General features: G+C 45.3%; 2 protein-coding genes across 3 annotated transcripts; both read left to right on the forward strand.

Moving 5' to 3' along the window:
* On the forward strand, positions 1 to 3458 carry Gstt2b (glutathione S-transferase theta 2B). 2 transcript variants are annotated; one of them, XM_058571701.1, is made up of 5 exons: positions 1 to 523; positions 1126 to 1213; positions 2488 to 2638; positions 2751 to 2897; positions 3222 to 3458. In XM_058571701.1, exons 1-5 carry the CDS (start codon positions 319 to 321, stop codon positions 3429 to 3431), a joined length of 801 nt encoding a protein of 266 aa, XP_058427684.1. In that variant the 5' UTR covers positions 1 to 318; the 3' UTR covers positions 3432 to 3458. The 2 variants fall into 2 exon arrangements, with proteins under 2 accessions (XP_058427684.1, XP_046277202.1); XM_046421246.2 differs by having other exon boundaries at positions 4 to 523; positions 2724 to 2897.
* A 7773-nt stretch (positions 3459 to 11231) lies between these two features.
* On the forward strand, positions 11232 to 17665 carry LOC124077068 (glutathione S-transferase theta-4). The gene is made up of 5 exons (XM_046421295.1): positions 11232 to 11343; positions 12615 to 12702; positions 14510 to 14660; positions 15766 to 15942; positions 17471 to 17665. The coding sequence occupies exons 1-5, from the start codon at positions 11232 to 11234 to the stop codon at positions 17663 to 17665; spliced, it is 723 nt and encodes a 240-aa protein (XP_046277251.1).
* Positions 17666 to 22822: the final 5157 nt, after the last annotated feature.

Consider the following 22822-nt stretch of genomic DNA (forward strand, 5'->3'; position numbering starts at 1 on the left):
AGCAACTGGGGTTGGGTCCCTGGTACTCGGGGTGGGGGAAATAAGGCCGCTACTCTCTATCCAAAGCCTTGCTGTCCCCCAGCGCACGCCCACCACGTCACTGCACAGCATCCCCAAGGCGAAACTCCCTCCGACGTGGGCCTTCCCTTCCTAGCCTGGCGCCCAGAATGGGTCCTCTTCAGGAATCTGGTGGCGGAGCGGGATCAAGCGGGCGGGGATATGACAGACCTGACACAGAATCGGGGCGAGCGTAGACACCTGCCTGGGTGGAGCGGGATGCGCCCTCACTGACAAAAGGGGCGGAGTCTGGGCCCTTATATGTCGGGGGCCACCCGGAGTCTACCTGTCCTGCTGCTCCAGAACACTGTCTCCGCTTTCCTTGCTGTCATCGCTGTCCGCGCCAACCCCGCCATGGGTCTGAAGCTCTACCTGGACCTGCTGTCCCAGCCCTGCCGCGCTGTCTTCATCTTCGCAAAGAAGAACGGCATCCCCTTCCAGCTGCGCACGGTGCAGTTTCTCAAAGGTGGGCTCGGAGCGACTGTTAGCGTGTTGGCAGACCCGGTGCATCCACAGGCCCAAGGCTGGGCTCCTCCCTGAGCGCCCCCCTACCCTCCCAGTCTGTACAACAGCGGCTTCTCCTGCAGCGCCGCCTTCTACGGAGTGGCCTTAGACAGGTCACAAGCCTCTCTGAACTTTAGCTTGCTGCGCTGCAAAGGAGGAGGAGGAGGATACTTTCTCCTGTGTGGAGTGGGGAGAAAAATCACAGGGGGTTTCAGATTTCCTGTGTTGAAGGCACTCATTTAATCGTTGAGGCCTTGGAAGAGCTAAGCCACCCCACTGTGCTGCCCCTCCTGTTTACCCATCACCTCCCCCATCCCTGCTAAATAACTTTTCTTGACCCACCCACAGCACCTGGCTGTCCCTGGAAGGCAGAGAAGGGAGGCCATCCTTATTCCCAGGGCACTAGGCCCAACCTAGGAGGCCCAGAAAGGTGGGTGGGACTGATGGGCCCTCTGGCTGCAGCCCAGCCCCAGTAGGACCCTGGTTGGAGAGAAAGAGGGAGGGTAAGAGGTCCAATTTCTGCCCCAGCCCCAACAGGTTTTTTTTTTTAAACTTCTTCCTCAGGGCAGAACTGCAGCAAGGAGTTCTTGCAGATTAACAGCCTGCAGAAGCTGCCTGTGCTCAAAGATGGTGACTTCATCTTGACTGAAAGGTATCCTCCTTCCCTCTCTCCTAATTCCTGAGCCTTCCAGCCTCTCCCACCCCTCCTCCTGTGGGCTCTTGCAGACCCTGTGGGGCAGTGAGGGAAAAGGTTGGGGGAGAGCAGGATCTGTTACTAGGGACTGACCCACCCTGTCCCTGCTTCTGTCTATAGCCTCCTCTGCTGGTCCCTAGTGCTTCTCCATTCCCAGACTGAGGGGTATTGGAGAAGAGGTCAAGGAGACATTTGTCCACTGTTGGACAGAGAGTAGGTTCAACAAATGGAAGCTGAAAAGGATCTCTCCAGACTTTTCAGATATTCCCTGCCCCAGACTGCCCAAGCTGGCTCTGGAGACCAGTGCCAGGGCTTGAAGGCATAGCTCCTGGTGGGTTCTCCCATCATGCAGGAAGAGGACAAGAGGTCAGGAGACTTTGAAAGTAATGGCTGCTGAGCATGGTGGCACAGACCTGTAATCCCAGTGACTTGGGAGGCTGAGATCATGAGTTCAAAGCCAACCTCAGCAACTTAGTGAGGCCCTAAGCAACTCAGTGAGACCCTGTCTCAAAATAAGAAATAAAAAGCTTTGGGGATGTTGTTCAGTGGTTAAACACCCCTGGGTTCAATCCCTAGTACTTCCCCCACAAAAAAAAAAAAAAAGCAATGACTAAGGAACCTGACAAGGAAACCTAAGAATATGCTTTCCCTTCTGATCGCTGACCCATGCATGTGTGGACATTCAAAAGCATCCATGGAAGCCCACTGTGTCCCTGCTCCATGCAGGATTCCAGGGGACAAGAGAGTCAGTTTTCTGAGTTGTGAAGCTTTGGGACAATTACATTTAACTGTTTGGAGCATTAGTTTCCTCATATACAAAAGGGAGAACAAGAGCCTCTACCTTATAGGGCAGATGCTGAGATAAGCAGGAAGCAGCCCAGACTTGTCCCAGAGACAAGTCTTTGAAAGGACAAACAGGTCTGGCTGAGAGATGGAGGAAAACGCTAGGGGTGTAGCTCTGTGGTAAAGCATTTGCCTAGGCACAAGGCCCTGGGTTCAATCCCCAGCACTTAAAAAAAAGAGAGAGAGAGAGAGAGAGGAAGGAAGGGATTTTGAGGGCAGGGGTCAGGAAGAAAAGGAGAAATCAGAGAGGTGGGAATAGGGGAGAGTGAGGACAGAAGTATCCATCAAATGCAGAGAAGCCCCAAGGACCCACTGGGGGATGGAAGCACTGGGAGGTAAAGGTTCAGAGCCAGGGTCCTTACAGCCCCTCTTCCTATCCCTGTTACCAGCTCAGCCATCCTGATTTACTTGAGCTGTAAGTACCAGGTAGCAGACCATTGGTACCCATCTGACCTGCAGACCCGTTCCCAGATCCATGAGTACCTGGGCTGGCATGCAGACAACATCCGAAACATCTTTGGGGTGACCCTGTGGATCCGGGTGAGGAGAGCCATCTGGGGATAGTCCCCTTCAGGGACCTGGGAGGGGGAAGGGTCACGATTAAGCCCAACCTATTCCACATCAGGTGCTTGCACCACTTATTGGGACCCAGGTGCCTGAGGAGAAGGTGAAACGCAACAGGACCTATATGGACCATGCTCTGCAGCAACTGCAGTCCAAGTTCCTGGGGGATAAGCCCTTCCTTGTGGGACAGCAGGTGTCGCTGGCTGATCTCATGTTGCTGGAGGAGCTGATACAGGTAGGAGATAGGCCAGTAGAGCAGTGGCTATGGGCAGAACTCTTTCTATTGCCACTCCCACAAGTCAGAAATAATATGGCCTGGGGAAAGCCAGGATTTGCCCAGAATCACAGAGAGGGTCTCTGGCTAAACTAGGAACAGAGCTTGACCTTCTGCTTCCTGCTTAGTGGTGTTACTCTGGCTGCTTTCAGGCCCTGGGGTTCACTTCTCTGACCTGGGCCTCATGTAGAGGTTGGGGAAGGGATCATGTCCCTTACATCGGTGCTGTGTTCCCAGCTCTGGGTCCTCAGTATCTTCACAACTTTCCCATCCTTGTCCCCGCAGCCCGTGGCTCTTGGCTATGATGTGTTTGTGGGACGGCCACGACTTGCAGCCTGGCGTGGATGTATGGAAGCGTCCCTGGGTACTGAGCTGTGGCAGGAGGCCCATGGCCCCATCTTCAACATTCTGGAACAGATGACCAAAAAAACACTTCCTGTGCCCCCACCAGAGAGCCAAACAAATATGCTGTTTCGTATTTCTAAGATTCCTTGAGTGATCTGACTAGAATAAAGACTCATTCTGTTTCTTGCCCCTTTTTATCTTTTTCTTTTTGTTCTAGTCCCTTGTCTCTGGCTCCAGGAGGAGCTCTGCAGAGGCAGAACATCAGGTATGTTTGACAGGAATTCTCAGGTGCAGCATATATAACCAATAAGAGACTAAATCCACAATATATAAAGAGCTCCTAAAAATCAATTACATGAAGGAAAACAAAACCAAAAAAAAATTGGCAAACACCATCTGTGTTTTAAAAATAGTAAAGATTCTAGTGGGCATGATTGTGCCTGTAATCTCAGCTACTCTTAGAGACTGAGGTACAACATAGCCATATTCTATCTCAAAATAATTTTTTTAAAAAAAGGGAGGCTGAGAATATAACATCCTAGCAAGCAAAAGCCCTCGGTTTAATCCTCAGTACTAAAAAAAAAAGACTATGAATAAGAAACCAAGAATTATTGTTTTTATTACATTGTTCTATTATACATATGGGATAAAATTTTGTCCCAGTGACCCATATGATTAACTAAAGAAATCTCACAAATATCAAACACCATATAAAACTATTAGCAAGGCAACAAAATATTAAGTAGCCAATTAGAATTGCAGACTATTACAGGATGAATATGATGTTTCACAGGACATACTAGTTGTTTTTGAAGTCTAAGAAACTTGAAAGGTTTCTTTTAACAAGCACTAGTCTTCCAAGACAGTTTCACAGTAACAGCAAACAGTAGGATTCATACATGGTTACACAAACCTCCATGTGTATCACACCAGTTATTTTAACAGAGAGAATTCAATATAAAGAATTAGTATCCAGGGCTGGGACTGTAGCTCAATGGTAAAGTGCTTGCCTTGCATGTGTGAGGCACTGGATTCATTCCTCAGCACCACATATAAATAAATAAAAATTCTGTGTTTTCATCTACAACTAAAAAACATTTATTAAAAAGAATTCGTATCCAGGTATTAGTGAACCCTAAATACAGACAAACCAGATTATCACAGAGAGTATCACTGCAAGAAGCCCCGCCCTTGGTCCCCATTCCTAGGACTAGGAACCAAGGAAGGACATTGGAATCTTGAAAACCTAGGTGCTAGAGGAGGGGCTCCTGAGAACTCAGACTTCCAAGAATGGTAGTACTTAGACCCATGGTATCATCTCCTAAGGGTGCTCCAGCTTCTCAAGAGCTCTTCACAGGAAGCCATGTAGCTGATAGTGGATACATTCTGGTAGGTGATGGTAGATGTCACTGACAACTACGAATGGACTTCCTAACAACCTGCTTTTATGCTCTTCATTACCTATTGTGCTCCAAGCAGCAACCAAACTGTGGCTGTACTGCCCTGGGGGTGGCTGGTGTGTGGCAGCCCTTTTAGGCACTATTCTGGCTGCCTCTTCCTTTCAGAGATTCCTCGTACTTTTAGGGGCACCCTAACTTGCTCTTCTAGGCTTTTTCCTGCATCCCCCTGGGGTTGAGGATAAGTGGTGGCAGCCTGAACCTTTTTGATCCACCCTGTGTGCTTTTCAGTTGTTTACAATTGGATGATTTTACTTTTAACAGACACTCCAATAAAGAATAAAAAGTAAGCAATAAAGTTAATCAAGACTCCTAATGCAAAAACTTCCTTAACAAGACTCCCAAAGCACAAGAAATAAAATCAAGAATTAATAAATGGGATGGACTCAAACTAAAAAGCTTCTTCTCAGCAAAAGAAACAATCAATGAGGTGAACGGAGAGCTTACGTTTTGGAAGCAAATTTTTTGCCACACACAAATCAGATAGAGCACTAATCTCCAGAATATATAAAGAACTCAAAAAACATAATGTCCCTAAAACAAACAACCCAATCAATAAATGGGCTAAGGATCTGAACAGACACTTCTCAAAAGAAGATATATGTTCAATTAACAAATATACGAAAAAATATTCAACATCAACAGCAATTAGAGAAATGCAAATCAAAACTACTCTAAGATTTCCTTTCATTTCCTTTCATAGCTATCAGGAATACAGACAACAATAAATGTTGGCAAGATGTGGTGGGGGAAAGGCACACCCATACATTGCTGATGGGACTGCAAATTGGTGCAACCAATCTGGAAAGCAGTATGGAGATTCCTTAGAATCTTGGAACGGAAATGGGAGCTCATAACCCACTTGAATCAAATGTATGAAATATGATATGTCAAGAGCTCTGTAATGTTTTGAACAACTAATAAAAAAAGAAAAAAAAAGAATCTTGGAACGGAACCATCATTTGACCAGCTATCCCACTCCTCAGCCTATACCCAAAGGACTTAATATCAGCATACTATAGTAATACAGCCACATCAATGTTCATAGCAGCTCACTTCACAATAGCTAAACTGTGGAATCAACCCAGATGCCCTGCAATGGATGAATGGATAAAGAAACTGTGGTATATATACCCAATGGAATATTACTCAGCATTAAAAGAGAATAAAATCGTGTCATTTGCAGATAAATGGATGGAGTTTGAAAATATCATGCTAAGTGAAGCAAGTCATTTCCAAGAAAAGCCAAAGGTCGAATGTTCTCTCTGATAAGTGGATGCTGATCCATAACGGGGAGCAGAGAGGCATGGGAAAAATTCGTGCTGCTGCAGGAATGCTTGGAGCGGCAGCGCAGTGTCCATCCACTCCCCTGCCTGGGGTGCTTTCTGGCCTCCTGCCTGCCTCTGGCAGAGGTGATAGAATCCCTCTTTGGCTTTTTTTCAGATTCTGCAGCTGTCACCCTTCTCAGGTGCAGGTCAGGGTGATGTCCCTGCATCCTGTGCTATTGTCTCTGGAGACCTTATCACTGGTGCATCCATGTCCAACAGCCTATGACCGTTAGCTGTGATGAGAGGGATGACTGGTGGAATGACATGGGCAAGTGGAGTCTTTTTTAGGTAGAGAACAAACCCAGGAGGCCCATAACCCTATCCTGAGTCTCTGGGGCAGGTAGAGTCTCTGCAAAAGTTACATTAGGACTCCTCTTGAAGGAATAACAGACTTCTCTCTTGTCATCTGTCCTTGTCCATTCCCTCCATTGATTATTTTCTGTCTCTGATCTCACTCTCCACTGAATGAATGAATGAACAAAGGAATGGATGTTTCTCTGCTCTTTTCTTATCCCTATTTCCCCTTTTGCTTTCCTTTTTCTCTGGCTATTCTTTTCATCTCCCATTTCAGGGTGTGGCCCCAGATCCCTGATGGCAAATCTGGATGAGGAGCTGCCTGCATAGAGTAGATGCAGAGTAGATACATTGTGTCCCAGGGTATCAGGCCAAGGGTTTCTGGCACTCCTGGGCATGCCAGAACTGGGTCCAGTTTCCCATCACAAGTCTTGCTGGGAAACAGATGATTCTGCTGGACCTATCTAGTTTCAATTCCTGCCTGTCTGGGCTCCACATCGGCCAGTTCATGAAGGATGCTGGTTCCTAGGGGGCTGCCTGGCCCTGGGAAAGGGCCCATGTTTGTTGTGCTCCCAGTGACTCCTAGAGTGTACTGATGGCCCAGCCAGGGGTGCAAGATTTGGACGTATGTCTTGGTCTCTCACTCCCAAGAGCACCAACCATGGTCCCAGAACTTCTCACAGTGACCCTATAGACACTTTCAGAATGGCCAAGGGTTGCGTGGTGTCCACCCACCAAGATAAGCCATGTGCTGTTCCTGAAACCAGACATAGTATCAGCCCCATGCAAGCCACAAAACCTGTGAATGTGTGTTAGGGGCATGTCCCCCAAAGTTCTATCCACCGGAAAGTTTCAGTTCCTGTGAAAAGAGTAGGGAAAGCATTATAGTCCGCTCGTGTGGGCCAGGAAGGTGTGGCCAGAGGGTGGCTCCTGTTTCCTCAGGTTCCAGAGTGGGCCCCTACTTCCATTCCAAAGGCCAGGGAGGGGTGGTGGCTCAGTGGGTACTGGGTCACCAGCCCACTGGGTCTGGAGGAAGTAGGTTTCAGGGAGGAGCACAGAATACTGGACCAATTTTGGGAGAAGGGTACGGTCCAGAAGGGTGAGCAGTCAGGTCATGTACTGAGTCTCTCCTCCTCTCTGCCCACAAAAACAACACCTCTACCCTGGATTCCTAAAGGTGAACCCCCTGGGGAAGGTGCCCCCCCTCAGGGATGGTGACTTCCTGCTGACTGGGAGCTAATGGTGAGCTGGTACCCACTGTTGGGTGTGTGGGAGACTTCCCACTGAAGTTAAATTTCTGTCTCTGGAGAACATCACAGAATCCCTTACCCCTCCCGCTCCTCTCTGAAGGTCGCCAAATTCAAAAATTTTCTCCACCAATCCCCTTGGGACATAGTGTCCATTCCCCCATTCCTGAGTCACCCTGCCAGTCCTCACCTGCCACGTCACCTATGCAACCCTTCTTTAGCCAAAGCTTGCTAGCTCACACTCTCTGCCCTCTTTCTCTTCCTCTCTGCTCTCTTCCCTCTTCCTCTCTGCTCTCTGCTCTTTGCTCTCTGCTCTGTGCCCTCCTCCTCTCCTCTCTCTGCTCTCTGCCTCTCCTTTCTTCCCCTTCGGGCAGCCCCCCAATAAAATCTCTTGGTTGAATCTGTCTTGGATGAGTCACTCGCTTTTCACACTCATGAGCCAGCATCAGGCTCTGTCTCAGTTCTAGGGCTCAGGATGTTGGGAACAGGTAAAGGGGATAGAAGAAAGCTGATCACCCCTGGCCTGCAGATCTTTCCAAATTACTGGCAGCCTGCCCAGCTCAGAGACAAGGGCTAGACCCAGGGGCCACTTAAAGGTAAGAGCCGGGAGGCTGGAGCCTGGCTAGAGCCTGAGATGGCTAGAGCTGCAGGCTGGAGGGGGGCATAGGTCAACTAGCCAGATCTGGATAACTTGGAGCCAGTGGGCAAGTTGTGGGATGAAGGTTAGTGCTTCCCTGAATGTCCTCAGTATATCCTTTCAGAATCATAAAAGCTAGGCACTCCCAGGGTCAGATTGCACTTTGAATCCCAGCTCCCCACTTTCTGTTCTCTGTGTCCTTGGTCAGGTCAAAGAACTTTGTGCCCCAGGTTTCTGCTTTGTAACATGGAAAAAGAAATGTCACCACCTAAAGAGAGAGAAGAAGAAGAAGAAGAAGAAGAGGAGGAGGAGGAGGAGGAGGAGGAAGAAGAAGAGGAAGAAGAAGAAGAAGAAGAAGAAGAAGAAGAAGAAGAGGAGGAGGAGGAGGAGGAGGAGGAGGAGGAGGAGGAGGAGGAGGAGGAGGAGGAGGAGGAGGAGAAACAAACAGAAATATCACCACCTCCCAGGTATTGCCTGAGGATGGAAAATGGATCCTAATGCTAGAAATCCAATTCTAGAAATCAAGAAAGTAGATTCTCTGAGCCCCTCCCTCAGGCCTGAGGCACTAGGAAGGGAACTTGGAGACCCTCTGGACATGGCTCACGTGGCAGAACTGCCTTCCTCATACTGAATAGGAAACTTGATACCAGGTAGCAAGGCTTGGACCCAGAGGGCAGGTCTGGGCCACAGCTAGGAGGGCAGGCTGGACTATGAGCCTAGAGAGGAACTGAGTTAGATAGAGAGGAATGGAGTGGTCTGGGAAGATGCTGCCTGGAGAAGCATGGAATTGTGGGGAGGTTCTCCCCTGGAGATGGAGTTGGGGAGAAACCTGGTCAAATCACCCTGAGTACAAGCAAAAAAGCTTTCTTCACCCTGATAGGGCATTCAGAAGAGCCCTGACATCCCTGCCTCCATTCTGGCATCCTTTTATACCTGAGCCACAAATATGAGCCAGCAGCATACAGAGAGTCACTTCTCAGAACTGCAGGCCTGCACCTGTGTCAGCAGGTACCTGTTATGTCAGCATCCATACAGATGCCGGATACCAGTGTCTACCTGTGCAAGGTGAGCCTCCTTGGCTCTATTATGCAGCTGGGGTGGGAGCCAGGACCCTAGAGCAGTAGATACCTGTTGTCATACATATTGCCTCATTTCCACAGTCCTGGGCAGATAATCACCAATCCATCAAAATACTTTCCCTACTGAGTGAATGAATGAAGCCTCAGAATCCTGAATACTCAGCTCAGGGGGCATCACTAATCAATGGTGGCAAAGGAAAAAAATAGAGAGGAAATCAGAGAAGGTTGGAAGGGCTTAAGATAAGCTGTTCTCTCTCCTTCTAAACCAGTCTCTCCTGTCCCTCTTCTTGGGAAGCCTGTGGGTGCTGCACAGCTAGAGTGGATGTTGGATAGGCTGACATCAGTCCTACAGCACCTGAATGAGATGCTCCTGGTAGTCTCCTGGGTAGACTTGATGGCACTGATAGAGCTGATGCAGGTGAGGCTTTCCTACATCCCTGCCTTCTGTGGGGACACAAGGCATGAAGCTGAGGACTCAGCCAGCTGCCCTCTCTCCCCATCCCACTTCCATTGGCTATAACTTCTTCCAAGACTGACCCAACTGGCAGTGTGGTGGGTCCTTGGGGAGGTCACTCTCTGTGCTGATCTCTTTAAGGAGGCCTACAAGCTCATACTCTAGTCTTGGGACCCCCTTGAGGCCCAGCTGGACCCCCAGCAGGCCCAGAAGCTGGTGCAGCTTCTGCAGAAGCCAGCTCTATTGATGGGTACAGCCTGATCACTCCCCTGAATTCGGCTGTTTGTAATAAATACACTGTACTCTCTGCCTATGCCTTACTCTGTCCCCAGGAAGTGATGCCTATCTCATTTCTGAGCTGAGGCCTAGAAAGACAGGGAATCTTTCAAAATCACACAGCACAGAGCAGCACTCAGGCCTCACCACAGGTCTCTAGTTCATTTCCTCAGTCTCGCGGGCAGTCTACTCACTGCAGGCCTAATCCAGGCCAGGAAGTTTCTGGGCTTCATTACATGGCATGATTGGGCTGACCACACCCTCGGACCCCTGTTGGTATTGTCCCTGATGTCCCCTGGGTTCCCACAGTGTGCTATAGTCAATTTCCCATTACTGTAAGGAAACTATCTGAGATAATTAATTTATAATGAGGAAAAGGTTATTTTGGGTCATAGTTTCAGAGTTTCCAGTGCATGATTAAGTGGACCAGTTTCCAGTCTGGCGGGGGTGTTCAAGAAAATGCAGGAAATGTATAACAGAGAAAACTGCTCACTTCACAGCCAGAAAGCAAAGGAGAAAAAAGAGGAAGAGATTGGTGTCTCACAATTCCCTTCAAGGGCATGCCCCCAGCCACCTAACTTCCTTCCATTAGGCCTCACTGTCTAAGGGCTCTGCCACTCCTAATAGCACCACTCTGGGGACGAAGGCTTTAGCATATGGGCCTTTGGAAGACATTCAAGATCCCAACTATAGCACCCAGCTTCTGTGTCTTATTCTCCCAATTCAGACTAAATTTCCTTGTGGATAGCCCCAGTCCCTACTTTTGACCCTGAAAGTTTAGTTCTCATTGCCTCCTCCTCAGTCTGGACCTTGCAAAGTCCTTTACAAAAAGGACTACACTGAAGGCCTGGCCCTGGGAATTCTCATGCATGACCCCTTCTCAGACAGGCTATCTCTAAGGCAGAACCAAGGGGCAACAGGCATAAACCAGCACCTGCTTCCCCTCCACCAACCCTTTTCCAAGAACCTCTCCCCACTCTTAGTTATCTTCAGAATCCCTGCTATTGTGAGAGTTCTAGGTTTCCTTGTCTTATGACAACACCAAGGGAAACAAGAAGTTCCAGAATGTGGGGGCCTGGGCTTAGGTCAGAGAGGGCACAGGGTCAGGGGCTCAGGCTGAACACAGACTCAGGTCTGTGCTTGGTCTGCTGGGGCTTTGGGGCCCAGGAAGTGTCAGCATGGTCCTGGAGCTCTACATGGATCTTCTGTCAGCATCCTGCCGCGCTGTCTACATCTTTGCCAAGAAGAATGGCATAGCCTTTGACTTCCAGTTTGTAGATCTGCTGAAAGGTCAGTCCCTACGTCTACCCAGGCAGATCTCATCCTGAGGTGCAGCTAGAATACCCAGGAGGGTAGGGTGTTTTTTGAGAAGCAGAGACAGAAACAAAGGCCACTCTCCACAAAAGTCTGCAGGGGAATAAAAGGTGCCCAAAGTGTCAAGGTACACAGTCTGCATCTCTGTCTAACCCACCTTAGTCAGAGTCCCCACTAATGATGGTGAGATGAACAGACTTTCTGAGAGAAAAAGGGAAGGAAGGACTTCTAGAGAATCCCTGAGCACCCAGTTTGCATCCTCACCATCTCCATGTGGGGGTCTTGCATCTTGTTATCTAGTCTACCTTGCCAATCAGTCTAGTAAAGTTCACAGAAAGGTAGTCATTCCCCACATGAGAGTGCAGCTGTTGTTCAGTCCATCTCCATTTTTCCAGGTGTTCAAGCTTGTTTAGATGACTGGGGATGTAGCTCAGTAGTAGAGCTCTTGCCTAGCATGTGAAAGACCCTGGATTCCATCCCAAGTACCAGTCCCTCCAAAAATTATATGAAGAGCAAACCTGCTCAGGGTTACACCAACCTCACAAGAATGTCATGGGAATCAAACACCAGCCCCACCCCAAGAATAGAGGAGGTTCTAAAAGTTCAGCTTATGCAGACAGAAGCCTCTAGACTTAGAGAAGGAGACAATGTAACTATGGAATGAATGAGATGTAATTGGAGCCCTAAGAAATGTTTCCACTTAGAAGCATCTGGTTAAGGAGTCAAGAGTCCTGATTCCTGCTCCCAGTGGAGTTCTGCATTCAGATCTGATGACCCTGATTGCCTATGGGGGATTCCTTTTTGGACACTCAGCTGTGTTCAGGCAGCTGTGGCTGCCCTGTTCCACTTAAAGAGGGGACAGAGTGAAGGAGTGTCAGGGCAGGTCCTTAGGGCTCCTGTTCATTCAGAAGCTGTGGCTTCAGGTAGTGGTGGAATAGGAGCTGGAGACCTTCAGTTTGGGGAGCCAAAAGACTATCTTGGTTCCAGGGCACAAGGGTCACCAAGTCTGGGGTATGGGCAGGGTAGAAGGTAGAAGTCCTGATCCTGGCTCCTATTCTGTTGCTGACTTGCCCCAGGATCATATGGGTCTTTGGAAGACATTCAAGATCCAAACTATAGCACCCAGCTTCTGTGTCTTATTCCTTAAGGCCTCAGTTTCCCCTTCTGGATGAAATAGGGAGAAATTTCTGTTTCTAGGAAGCAGAGATAGGATCCCAACAGCCTCAGACCCTCCCTGCTCCTCTCAGGTCATCACCATAGCAAGGAATACATTGAGATCAACCCCCTGAGGAAGCTGCCCAGCCTCAAAGATGGAAAATTTATCTTATCTGAAAGGTAAGTGACCTTCCAGTACTCTGGGGATGGAATCCAGGGCCTTGTAGATGTTAGGCAAGTGCTCTTCCTAGGAAATTCAGTAGGAACCCCCCTTGTAGCATTTATTTACTTTTTTTATTTTTATTTTTTTTTTAGTTATAGATGGACATAATATCTTTATTTTATTTATTTATTTTTATGTGGTGCTGAGGATGGAACCCAGTGCCTCACATGTGCGAGGCCAGCAGTCTGCCACTGAACCACAACCCCACCCCTATTTACTTATTTTTTTTTTACCATGGAAAATTTCACACATGCACTAAAGGTAAATGCATACTAACTAATATGCATATATGAGTATAACAAACCCACATACCCATCTCCCAGGTTCAGCATTTATCAATTAGGGTTTATTTTGCATTATTCATACCACATCCAGTTCCTCTTCCAGACACCCATAAATATTCAGTTCACACCCATTCCACTTATAAATGTTTAGGAATATGTCTCTAAGAGATAAAGACTCTTCAAAAACGAACCATCCCAATACTAATATGACAATAAAATTAACAATAATTCTTGGACTTCAGAAAATATCCATCTCCTAGTCAAAAGTCTCTAATTATCTCATAAATATTTTTTGGCAGTTTGGTTGAATCAGGGTCTAAAAAAGTTCTGAGTATTACAGTTGTTTGGTCTCTCTCTTATGCCTCTCTACCTATAGCCCCCTGTCTTATTCCATCTTGGGTTGCTATCACTGAATAGTACCGACTGGTAAATTTATAGCAAATAAAGGTTGAATTTATCCCATGGTTCAGGATGTCAAAAAATCTAAGAGCATGGAGCTGTCATCTGCTTTGCATTGGCTGCGGGCTTTCCCTCTGGATCATAGCATGCCACAAAGAATTACATGGTGAGACAGAGCAAGCAAGCCAGAGAGAGCTTGCTTTTATATCAAATCCACTCCTATAGCAAACCATTAATCCAGTAACTCTTTTAACTGCAAATGGATGAATTCATTTATGGGGCCTCTTCATTCTTAATGGTCCAATCTCTTAATACCTTACAGCAGGGATTAAATCTCAACTCGAGTTTTGATACAGACATTTAAACTGTAGCATCCTCTCCATTCCCTGACCTCTTTGTCTTAGCATATTTATTATTAATTATGATGAGGAAATTGGGTCCTTTGTCCTGTGGAGGCAATGCCTAGGACCCATCCACCACCAGAATGTCTCCAATATGTACTGCATTCCCAGGCCTCTGTTCCTAATTCCATCCCACAAATACCAGAAACCCTTGCTTGGTTATTACTGGATGCTGGAGCTATCATCTTGGCCTTTCTGTTATCAATTCTGACCCTTCCATCCAGCACTAGAGAAATGGATTCTCTCTCATCCCTTATAATCTTAAGAATTAAGTCCAAACTTCCCTGCATTTCCAAGGGCCTCCATACTTGGGCTCAACAGCATCTGACTGTCTCTCTTCACTCCCTGACCGCCCCTGTCCACTTTATGGTGTACTTGCCTGCCCTCCATTTCCCAAAATTTACCTCATGCCCTCTTACCCTGGTGTTTTGACATACGTTGTTTCTCCTAGCTAAACTGCCCTTTCTTATGCCATCCAATGACTCCTGCTCACCCTGCAGGTCTCCTTCCCTGCCCTTGCTGATTATTAGACTGACGGCTTCGGGGAGACCTTTCCTTGGGTCCTTTGGACTCCTTCTCCTGGAAGAATGTCAGCATCTAGAGCCTGATTATGGCTGGGGTGGTCAGTGTTGGAGCCTTCAGAAGATAAGAGCAGTTGTCCTGATCTGCCCTTTCTGCAGTGTGGCCATCCTTTTTTACCTGTGCCGAAGGTACAGCACACCCTCCCACTGGTACCCACCAGACCTGCACTCACGGGCCCGTGTGGATGAGTTCATGGCCTGGCAGCACACGGCCATTCAGCTGCCCATGAGCAAGATACTCTGGATCAAGGTAAATGGGGCCATGTCTGGGGATTGGGGACAAGGGGGAAAGGAGTTAGGAAGCCTAGAGTCCAGTCCCAGCCCTGCTGACCACTAATGAGCTCAAGAAAATCTTCCTCCCTCTTTGAGCTTTATTTCACCTGCTCCCCCTCCTGCCTTCCTTATAGAGTTGCTGGGAATGTGGAATGAACCATTGAGTATGACAGAGTCTTGTTAAGACAAGGAAAAAAACACCCAAGAAGGGCTGATATGACTCAAGCCAGAACAGGATTCAAAAAAATTGATTCTGAACTAGAGAATGTAAAGGGCCCATTGAGATTAGAAAACTTAAAGATGATAAATAACATGCGTGCTCTTACTTCTAATCCTAAGCCTATGTCTTAGTCCATCTTTCATTGCTGTAACAGAACATCTGAAGTTGGGTAGCTTATTTTTAAAAAGAGAGAGAGGGAGAGGGAGAGGGAGAGGGAGAGAGGGAGAGAGGGAGAGAGGGAGAGAGAGAGAGAGGGAGAGAGGTTTATTTTGCTCACAGGTTTGGAGGCTGAAAGTCCAAACAAATGGCACCAGATCTGGTAAAAGCCTCATGGCAGACGTCATCACAATGGGAACGTATAAGAAGGATCACATTGTAAGACAGGAAGCCAGAAAATGGGGAGGGGCCAGTCTTGCTCTTCGGAAAAACTTGCTCTTTTAAGAACTAACTCGGTGTCCCATGAGAATTACCTTAATTCCTTCTAAGGGCAGAGACCCCAGTGATATACTACTAATCTTCACACCTTTTAAAGGTTTTACCACCTTTCACATTGCTCTACTTGGGACCAAATTTCCAACATATGAATCCTTGGGGAGTACACTCAAACCAAATATAAACTATAACAACCTATGCAAACATTACTAACCAATCATAGGATTCACTCTTGATAAGGTCTCAAAATCCTTCTGATTACATGGCACCAGGCAAAATCTACCAATCAGATCTGCTAAAATAGATGAAACTACTTTACAGCCCTTGGTACTGTCCACTATGTATCTAGCAGACAAGGATATAGAGATCTGGAGGGACAGATGAAACAGAATTGTAGCTTCCATTTCCTTCCTCTCCCCCACCTCGTCAGTTGCTGATCCCAATGATCACAGGTGAGGAAGTTTCAGCTGATAAGACAGAACAGGTGCTGGAAGAAGTGAAGCAAAACATGCAGTTCTTCGAGGAGAAGTTTCTACAGGACAAGCTGTTCATCACTGGGGACCACATCTCACTGGCTGACTTGGTAGCTCTAATGGAGATGATGCAGGTGTGGGGTGGGGTAATGGGGGGTGGTCAGAGGATGGGCAGAAGCAGGAAACTTCTGTGATCAGTGTACCCACAACTTGAGAATAGACTGTCAAAGCAAGAGAAGCAGGCATGCCCATCCTGAGGATTGTGGGAACCAGATCTGGGTGCCTGGATTACATTTGGGAAGCACAGAAGGTTTTGAATCAGGGAAGATCATGATCATCTATCTTGGCAAGGCTTCCACAGCATGTAGAGGAACTAGAGGATGAACTTAGAATAGAGAGAATACCACATTTCTCAGTCCATGTCTCCTCCTCCTCCTCCTCCTCCTCCTCCTCCTCCTCCTCCTCCTAGGGATTTTCTTTTCTTCTTCTTCTTTTCTTTTCTTTTGTCATTTTTTTTTTTTGGAACTGGGGGTGGAACCCAAACTGGGGGTGGAACCCAGGGCTTTGTGTATGTAAGGCAGATGCTTTGCCACAGAGCTACATTCTGGCCCCACTATAGGATTTTCCAGGAAATGTTAAGAGGTCTTGCCTCTTTTCCAGAGCTCTATACAGAGAGTAGTATGGGTAAAGCTGTCTTGATTCTGGGTCTGAGGGGTATCCAGTATGCATTTGGAGGCATGCAGGGGTGTTGGGGCATTTATGTAACCGTTATATGCAGGGAAGAGTAGCTAGTTTGGAGCTAGCTGGTACGTGCAGGATGGATAATTTAACCCTGGCCAGTGTCTTGAGAGCTGGTATGGTCTCTGGCTGGTATGAAAAGCAGCCACTTTGGTCCCTGGTCAATGTGCAGTACAGACCAGCACCAGGAAAAACTATTCAAGTATGTCTTAAGTATACAGCCCAATGCTTCACTTGCATTCTTTACCTTTCACCCACATCAACCTCTCATGAGCCTCCTGAAAACCTTGGTTAATTATTTTTCTTTTCTTTTCTTTTCTTTTTTTAGGTACATATTTCCTTTTTAGTTGTAGATGGACACAACATTTTTTTTGTATTTTTATTTTTATGTGGTGCTGAGGATTGAACCCAGTGCCTCATATGGGCCAGGCAAGCACTCTACACTGAGCCACAACCCCAGCCCCTAGGTTATACATTTCTTAAACAAGCAAGACAAATCTGTAGGCAGGTTGCCTCCTGGGTCTCCTCTTTCATCCCCTGTGTTTGATCACAGAGAAGAGTTCAATGTGAGGAGAACAGAACTGAGTTCTTCCACCAATTCCCTTGGGAACAAGGAATCTACCTGGAAATGGGTAGGAACCATGTGGGGTGGGTTCAAGCCAGAGAAGTGGGAACTACCTGGATCAGGGATCACCTAGAGAGGGGTTCAGGAGCCTTGGAGCAGGACCAGTGACCAAGAACCCTGGGGGATTCTGAAATACCTATTCCTACCTCACATCTATTACATAGTTTGTGACCCCTTGTCTGGGTCTTGGGGGCCAGAGGATGACTAACCCTTTGTAAAGGCAGACGGGGAGGGCCTTTGAAGCTATAGGAGAAGACCCAAGTGGCACTGACCACATCTTCCTCTTTGTCTATCTACAGCCCATGGGGACCAATTATAATGTTTTCCTCAGCTCCAAGCTGGCTGAGTGGCGCATGAGAGTAGAGCTGGCAATTGGCTCTGGCCTCTTCTGGGATGCCCATGACCGGCTGTCAAAGTTGGCAGAATGGGACTGTTCAGCATTGGATCCACTTGTCAAAGACAGAATTTCTGACTTTGTGAAGAAGTCCAAGTGACCCCAGAGGCAGCTGATCCAGCAGGACTTGACTGGCTCAGTCCTCTCAGCCTCCTTCCTTAAAGGAGATACTAAAAAACAACTGTGTTCTTTTGCCCAATAAAGAATTGGAACATCCATCATGACTACTGAGTCCAGAACAGTTGGTATAAGCATAGAGCCTGATGTGGGAGCAGGTGGTGGTCATGGGTCTTCCCAGTTTCCAAAAAGAATATAAATTCTTTTTGGAAAATTAAAGGTTAAACATGATTATATTGTCAATAATAATATTTGATTATTTCAATACCCATTTAATAACAGAATAAGATAATTAAGGAGCAATACTATAAGCCATTTGGGCCCAGAGACAGTCCCGCAACAATAGCAGAGTAAACATTTCCCTCAAAGGAACATGGGATGTTCTCCAGCATAGACTAAATGTTTGGCCATAAAATATGTCTCAAATTTAAGAATACTATGTAAATTATGTCTTCTGAACACAATGAAATAGCACTAGAAATCCCTAACAGAAGAAAAACTAGAAAATTCACAAGTATGTAGAAATTAAACAACGTACTCATAACCAATGGGTTAAAGAAGAAATCACAGGAAAATTAGAAAGTGCCTTGAATAAATGAAAATGAAAACAGAACATACCAAAATGTATAGAACACAGTATAAGTAGTTCCAAGAAGAAAATTTATGGCTATAAACATATAATTTAAAAAGAATGATCTTTGCTGGGCAGAGTGGTGCATGCCTGTAATCCCAGCTACTCAGGAGGCACAGGCAGGAAGATCACAAGTTTGAGGTCCACCTGGGCAATTTAGTGAGACCCTATCTCAAAAACAAAGGCTGGTGATACAGGTCAGTGTTAGAGTACCCCTGGGGTTCAATCCTCAGACAGTGGGGAAAAGATCTCAAATCAAAAACCTAACTTTACATCTTAAGGAACTAGAAAAATAAGAACAAACTGAACCCAACCCATTAGAATAAAGGAAACTGGGCTGAGGATGTAGCTCAGTGGTAAAGCACTTACCTGGTATGCACAAAGCCTTGGATTCAATTCTCAGCACTGCAAAAATAACAAAACAGAAACAATAAAGATTAGAATGAGGTGAATAGAAAAACAATAGAGGAAAAATAATAATCTTTTAAAAGATCAACAAAACTAACAATTTTATCTAGAATAATCAAAAAATAAATTAAAAATTACTCAGACCAGGATAGGAAACAAGGACATAACTACTGATCTTATAAAAGTACAAAGAATTATAAAGAAATATGTATTTTAGATATCCTAAATGGGAAATTTTCTAGAAAAACACAATTGTCCAAAACTTATTTAAGAAGAAATAGAAAATTTGAATAGACCTATATAATAAATAGGTCAAAAAATATTAATTTTAAAAAGCTTTCTACAGTTGGGCGCAGTGGTGCACGCCGGTAATCCTAGAGGATTGGGAAGCTGAGACAGGAGAATTGAGAGTTCAAAGCCAGACTCAGCAACTGCGAGGCACTAAGCAACTCAGTGAGACCCTTTCTCTAAATAAAATATAAATAGGGCTGGGGATGTGGCTCAGGTTGAGTGCCCCTGAGTTCAATCCCTGGTACCAAAAAAAAAAAAAAAAACTTTCTAAAAAGAAAACCCAAAGACCAGATGATTTCATGATGATTTCTGCTAGAAACTTTTTTCCATCCCCCAAATCCAGTCTTTTTCAAAATTATAATTATTTGATCATATTAATTATACAAATTAATTGAGTTTCACTATGGCATTTTCATACATGCACATATCATGTTTTGATGGTACCTACCACTGCAGCATCAACAAAGGATTCTCCAGTAGGAGCAACTAGAGATGAAGAAAAACACAAAGAAGACACAGAGATATTTTCATGAAAATCTGGGGCCAGATGGGACTGCACTCTGATAGAGGAACAGTGACTTAGAACTAGCTTCACAAGTTTATTATATAGGGTCTCATAATCAGGAAGTTAAGGGGCATTGTAAATTATTCAAGGTTTTTTAAGTTGTCAGAGCCTTCTTTGTGCATTAAACAGTTACAGAGCTAGAAACATTTTGCAGCAGCTATACTACTGCTGCGGTGCTAAGAACATTCTGCCATTCTTCTGCTGTACCCAGGACACCCATTGTCCTGGGACCTCTGATGACTGTTAGCATCAGAGCCGAGAGTCAGGGCTGAGAACATCCTTGCCTTTGGCAAGGAATTTTTCCCAGGCTTGGATCAGCTGATGACTAGGGGTTCATCTGCTTTCCACATCTACCCTCCCTAGTACCCGCCCCCCTTTTTTTTGGCAACAGGGATTGAACTCAGGGCACTTAACGATAAGACACATGCCCCAGCCCTTTTTATTCTTTATTTAGAAACAGGGTCTCACTAAGTTGTTTAGGGCCTTGCTAAATTGCTGAGGCTGGCTTTAAGCTTGCAATCCTCCAGCCTCAGCCTCCCTAGTCTCTGGGATTACAGGCATGTGCTGCCATTCCTGGCCCTACTATCTTCTCTTATCCTCCCCTGGATCCTCCTCCCCTTACCTAATAGTCTGTTTTTTTTTGTTGTTTTTTGTTTTCAGATCATTTCAGTTCTAATTTTTTTTTTATTTTTTAAATTTCTACATATGAGAGAAAACGTGTTGTACTCATCTTTCTGTGTCTGGCTAATGTGATAACCTTCAGTTCCATTCCTTTTCCTGAAAATGACATGATTTTATTCTTCTTTATGGTTAAATTGAACTCCATTATGTATAGACACCATATTTTAAAAATCCAATCACCTGTTGACAGGCACCTAGGCTCATTTCATATCTTGGCTATTGTGAATAGTGCTGGAATTTGTGAATACTTTGCAGGTTCTCTCTTTTATATGTTTTCCACAGTGGCTGTATATTACATTCCCACCAATAAAATATAAGGGTTTCCTTTACTCTGCATCCTCACCAGAATTGCACATTGTTTGTTTGTTTTTGCAGTACTAGGGATTGTACCCAGACTCTTCCACATACTAGGCAAGCACTCTACCACTAAGTTATATCCTAAGCCCTTTTTAAAGTTTTCATTTTAAGACAGAGAGTCTCACTTAGTAGCCCAGTCTGACCTCAAACATGCAATACTCCTTCTTCAGCTTCCTGAGTAGCTGGGATTATAGGTGTGCGCCACTGTACCCAGATACGGTTTTTTGATAATAACCATTCTGACTAGGGTGGAATGGAATCTCAATGAAGTTTTGATTTGCATTTTCCTTGTGAGTAAAGATGTTGAACATTTTTTCATAAATTTATTGGCCATTTGCACCTCTGAGAAGTGTTCAGTTCATTTCTTGATTTTATTACTTGTTCTTTGATGTTAACTTTTTTGAGTTCTTTTGTATGTTCTGGATATTAATCTTCTGTCAGATGAATAGCTGGAAAAGATTTTCTCCCATTCTGTAGGTTGTATCTTCCTTCTGTTGATTGTTTCCTTATCTGTGCAGAAGCTTTTTAATTTGATGTAATCTCACTTGTCAATTCTTGCTCTTATTTCCCAAACTAGTAGAGGCTTATTTAGGAAATTGTTGCTTGTGCCACATCTTGAAGTGTTTCCTCTATGTTTTCCTTTAGTAGTTTCAATGTTTCATCTCCTTTACTAAGTTCCTTGATCCATTTCAAGATGACTTCTGAACAGGGTAAGAAATAGCAATCTACTTTCAATCTTCCTTATGTGGTTATATAGTTTTCCCATCATCATTTTTTGAAGGGGCTATCTTGTCTGCAATATATTTTTGGTTTCTTTGTTAAGAAACAATTGGCAGTAGGTGCATAGGTTTAATTCAGGGTCCTCTATTCTGTTTCATTTGGCTCATGTCTGTTTTTATGCCAATACCACGTTATTTATGTAACTATGGCTCTGAAATCAGATATTAAAATGCTTCCAGCATTGCTCTTTTTGCTGAAGATTACTTTGGATATTTGGGGGTCTTTTGTTCTTCCATATGAATTTTAGAATTGTTCTTTCTAGTTCTGTGGCAAAAGTCCCAATATTTTCATAGGGATTATATTGAATCTGTAGATTGTTTTTGGTAGTATGACCATTTAAACAATATTAATTCTCCCAATCCATGACTTTGGGAGATCTTTCCATGTCTCAGTTTCTTCTTTAATTTCTTGTTTCAGTGTTTTATAATGTTTTTTCACTGTGGAAACTTTCACTTCCTTAGATTTGTTCTTAAGTATTTTATTTTATTTTTAGAGATTATTGTGAATGGGATTGCTTTCCTGATTTCTTTCTCAGGAAGATGATGATGATGATGATGATGATGATGATGATGATGATGATGATTTTGTAGTTGTAGATGGACAGAATGCCTTTATTTTATTTGTATATGGTGCTAAGAATTGGACCCAGTGCCTCACACATGCTAGGCAAGTGCTCTGCCACTGAGCTACAGCCCCAGCCCAGGAAGTTCATTATTGATGTATAGAAAAGCTACTGATTATTGTATTTTGCAATCCTCCTGCCTCAGCCTCCTGAGCCATTGGGATTACAGGTGTGCACTACCGCTGCCAATTCTGTCCCCTTCTGGGTCCCTGATTGGTTTCCCACTCTGTAGAGTTTCCAGTGAGTTTGTTTCAGTAGCTCTCCCCTGGGCCAAACTCTCAAAAGAGTTGCACACTAAGACAGTGTAGTAATGTTTGCTGTGGGTTCCTGAGCACAGGAAAATGCAGGGTCTTTGTTTTTCAAAAGCAGCAAGCTCAGACATGATCTTTTCAAGAGGACTCCCTGTTATATCACCATGAGCACACAATGGAAAGTGCAGAGAATTTTTCCAGTGCCAACCTGCTATGCAGATTTCCGTCAGTTGAGTTCAGATTTCCTTTCTGCTTGGTGGCAATTTCTATCCTAGTTGCATTCACTGGGTCCCTTTTCCTCTATTACCCCTTTCTTAGTTACAATGCCACGCATCTCACTTCTATGTGCTCAGTGCTGCACACACTTTCTCACTCAGTTTTACTCTCTAGAGACCCTGGGCTTTTCCAAATCTCTGTTCACTCTTGAACCTCAGAGTCTTCCTACAGTCACCCACCTCAATGAGAAACTGCTCTCTAGTTGTTCTGATTCCAACTTAAGAGAAATGGGTGAGTGCTGGCTGCCTCTGACCCACCATTTTGTCTCCCCAAAATCT

This window comes from Marmota monax, unplaced genomic scaffold (genome assembly GCF_021218885.2).
Source record: "Marmota monax isolate L192 unplaced genomic scaffold, Marmota_monax_Labrador192_F-V1.1 WCK01_AAM20220418_F8-fsc00157, whole genome shotgun sequence".
Classification (NCBI taxonomy): Eukaryota; Metazoa; Chordata; class Mammalia; order Rodentia; family Sciuridae; genus Marmota; species Marmota monax.

Excerpts from the sequence above, each read along its gene's own strand:
- Gstt2b (XM_046421246.2), top strand. The coding sequence starts at position 319 with ATGTCGGGGGCCACCCGGAGTCTACCTGTCCTGCTGCTCCAGAACACT. Across the intron at positions 524-1,125 it reads CACGGTGCAGTTTCTCAAAG|GGCAGAACTGCAGCAAGGAG; the intron begins GTGGGCTCGGAG and ends CTTCTTCCTCAG. Across the intron at positions 2,639-2,723 it reads GGGTGACCCTGTGGATCCGG|GTGCTTGCACCACTTATTGG; the intron begins GTGAGGAGAGCC and ends ATTCCACATCAG.
- LOC124077068 (XM_046421295.1), top strand. The coding sequence starts at position 11,232 with ATGGTCCTGGAGCTCTACATGGATCTTCTGTCAGCATCCTGCCGCGCT. Across the intron at positions 14,661-15,765 it reads GCAAGATACTCTGGATCAAG|TTGCTGATCCCAATGATCAC; the intron begins GTAAATGGGGCC and ends CCACCTCGTCAG. Across the intron at positions 15,943-17,470 it reads CTCTAATGGAGATGATGCAG|CCCATGGGGACCAATTATAA; the intron begins GTGTGGGGTGGG and ends GTCTATCTACAG.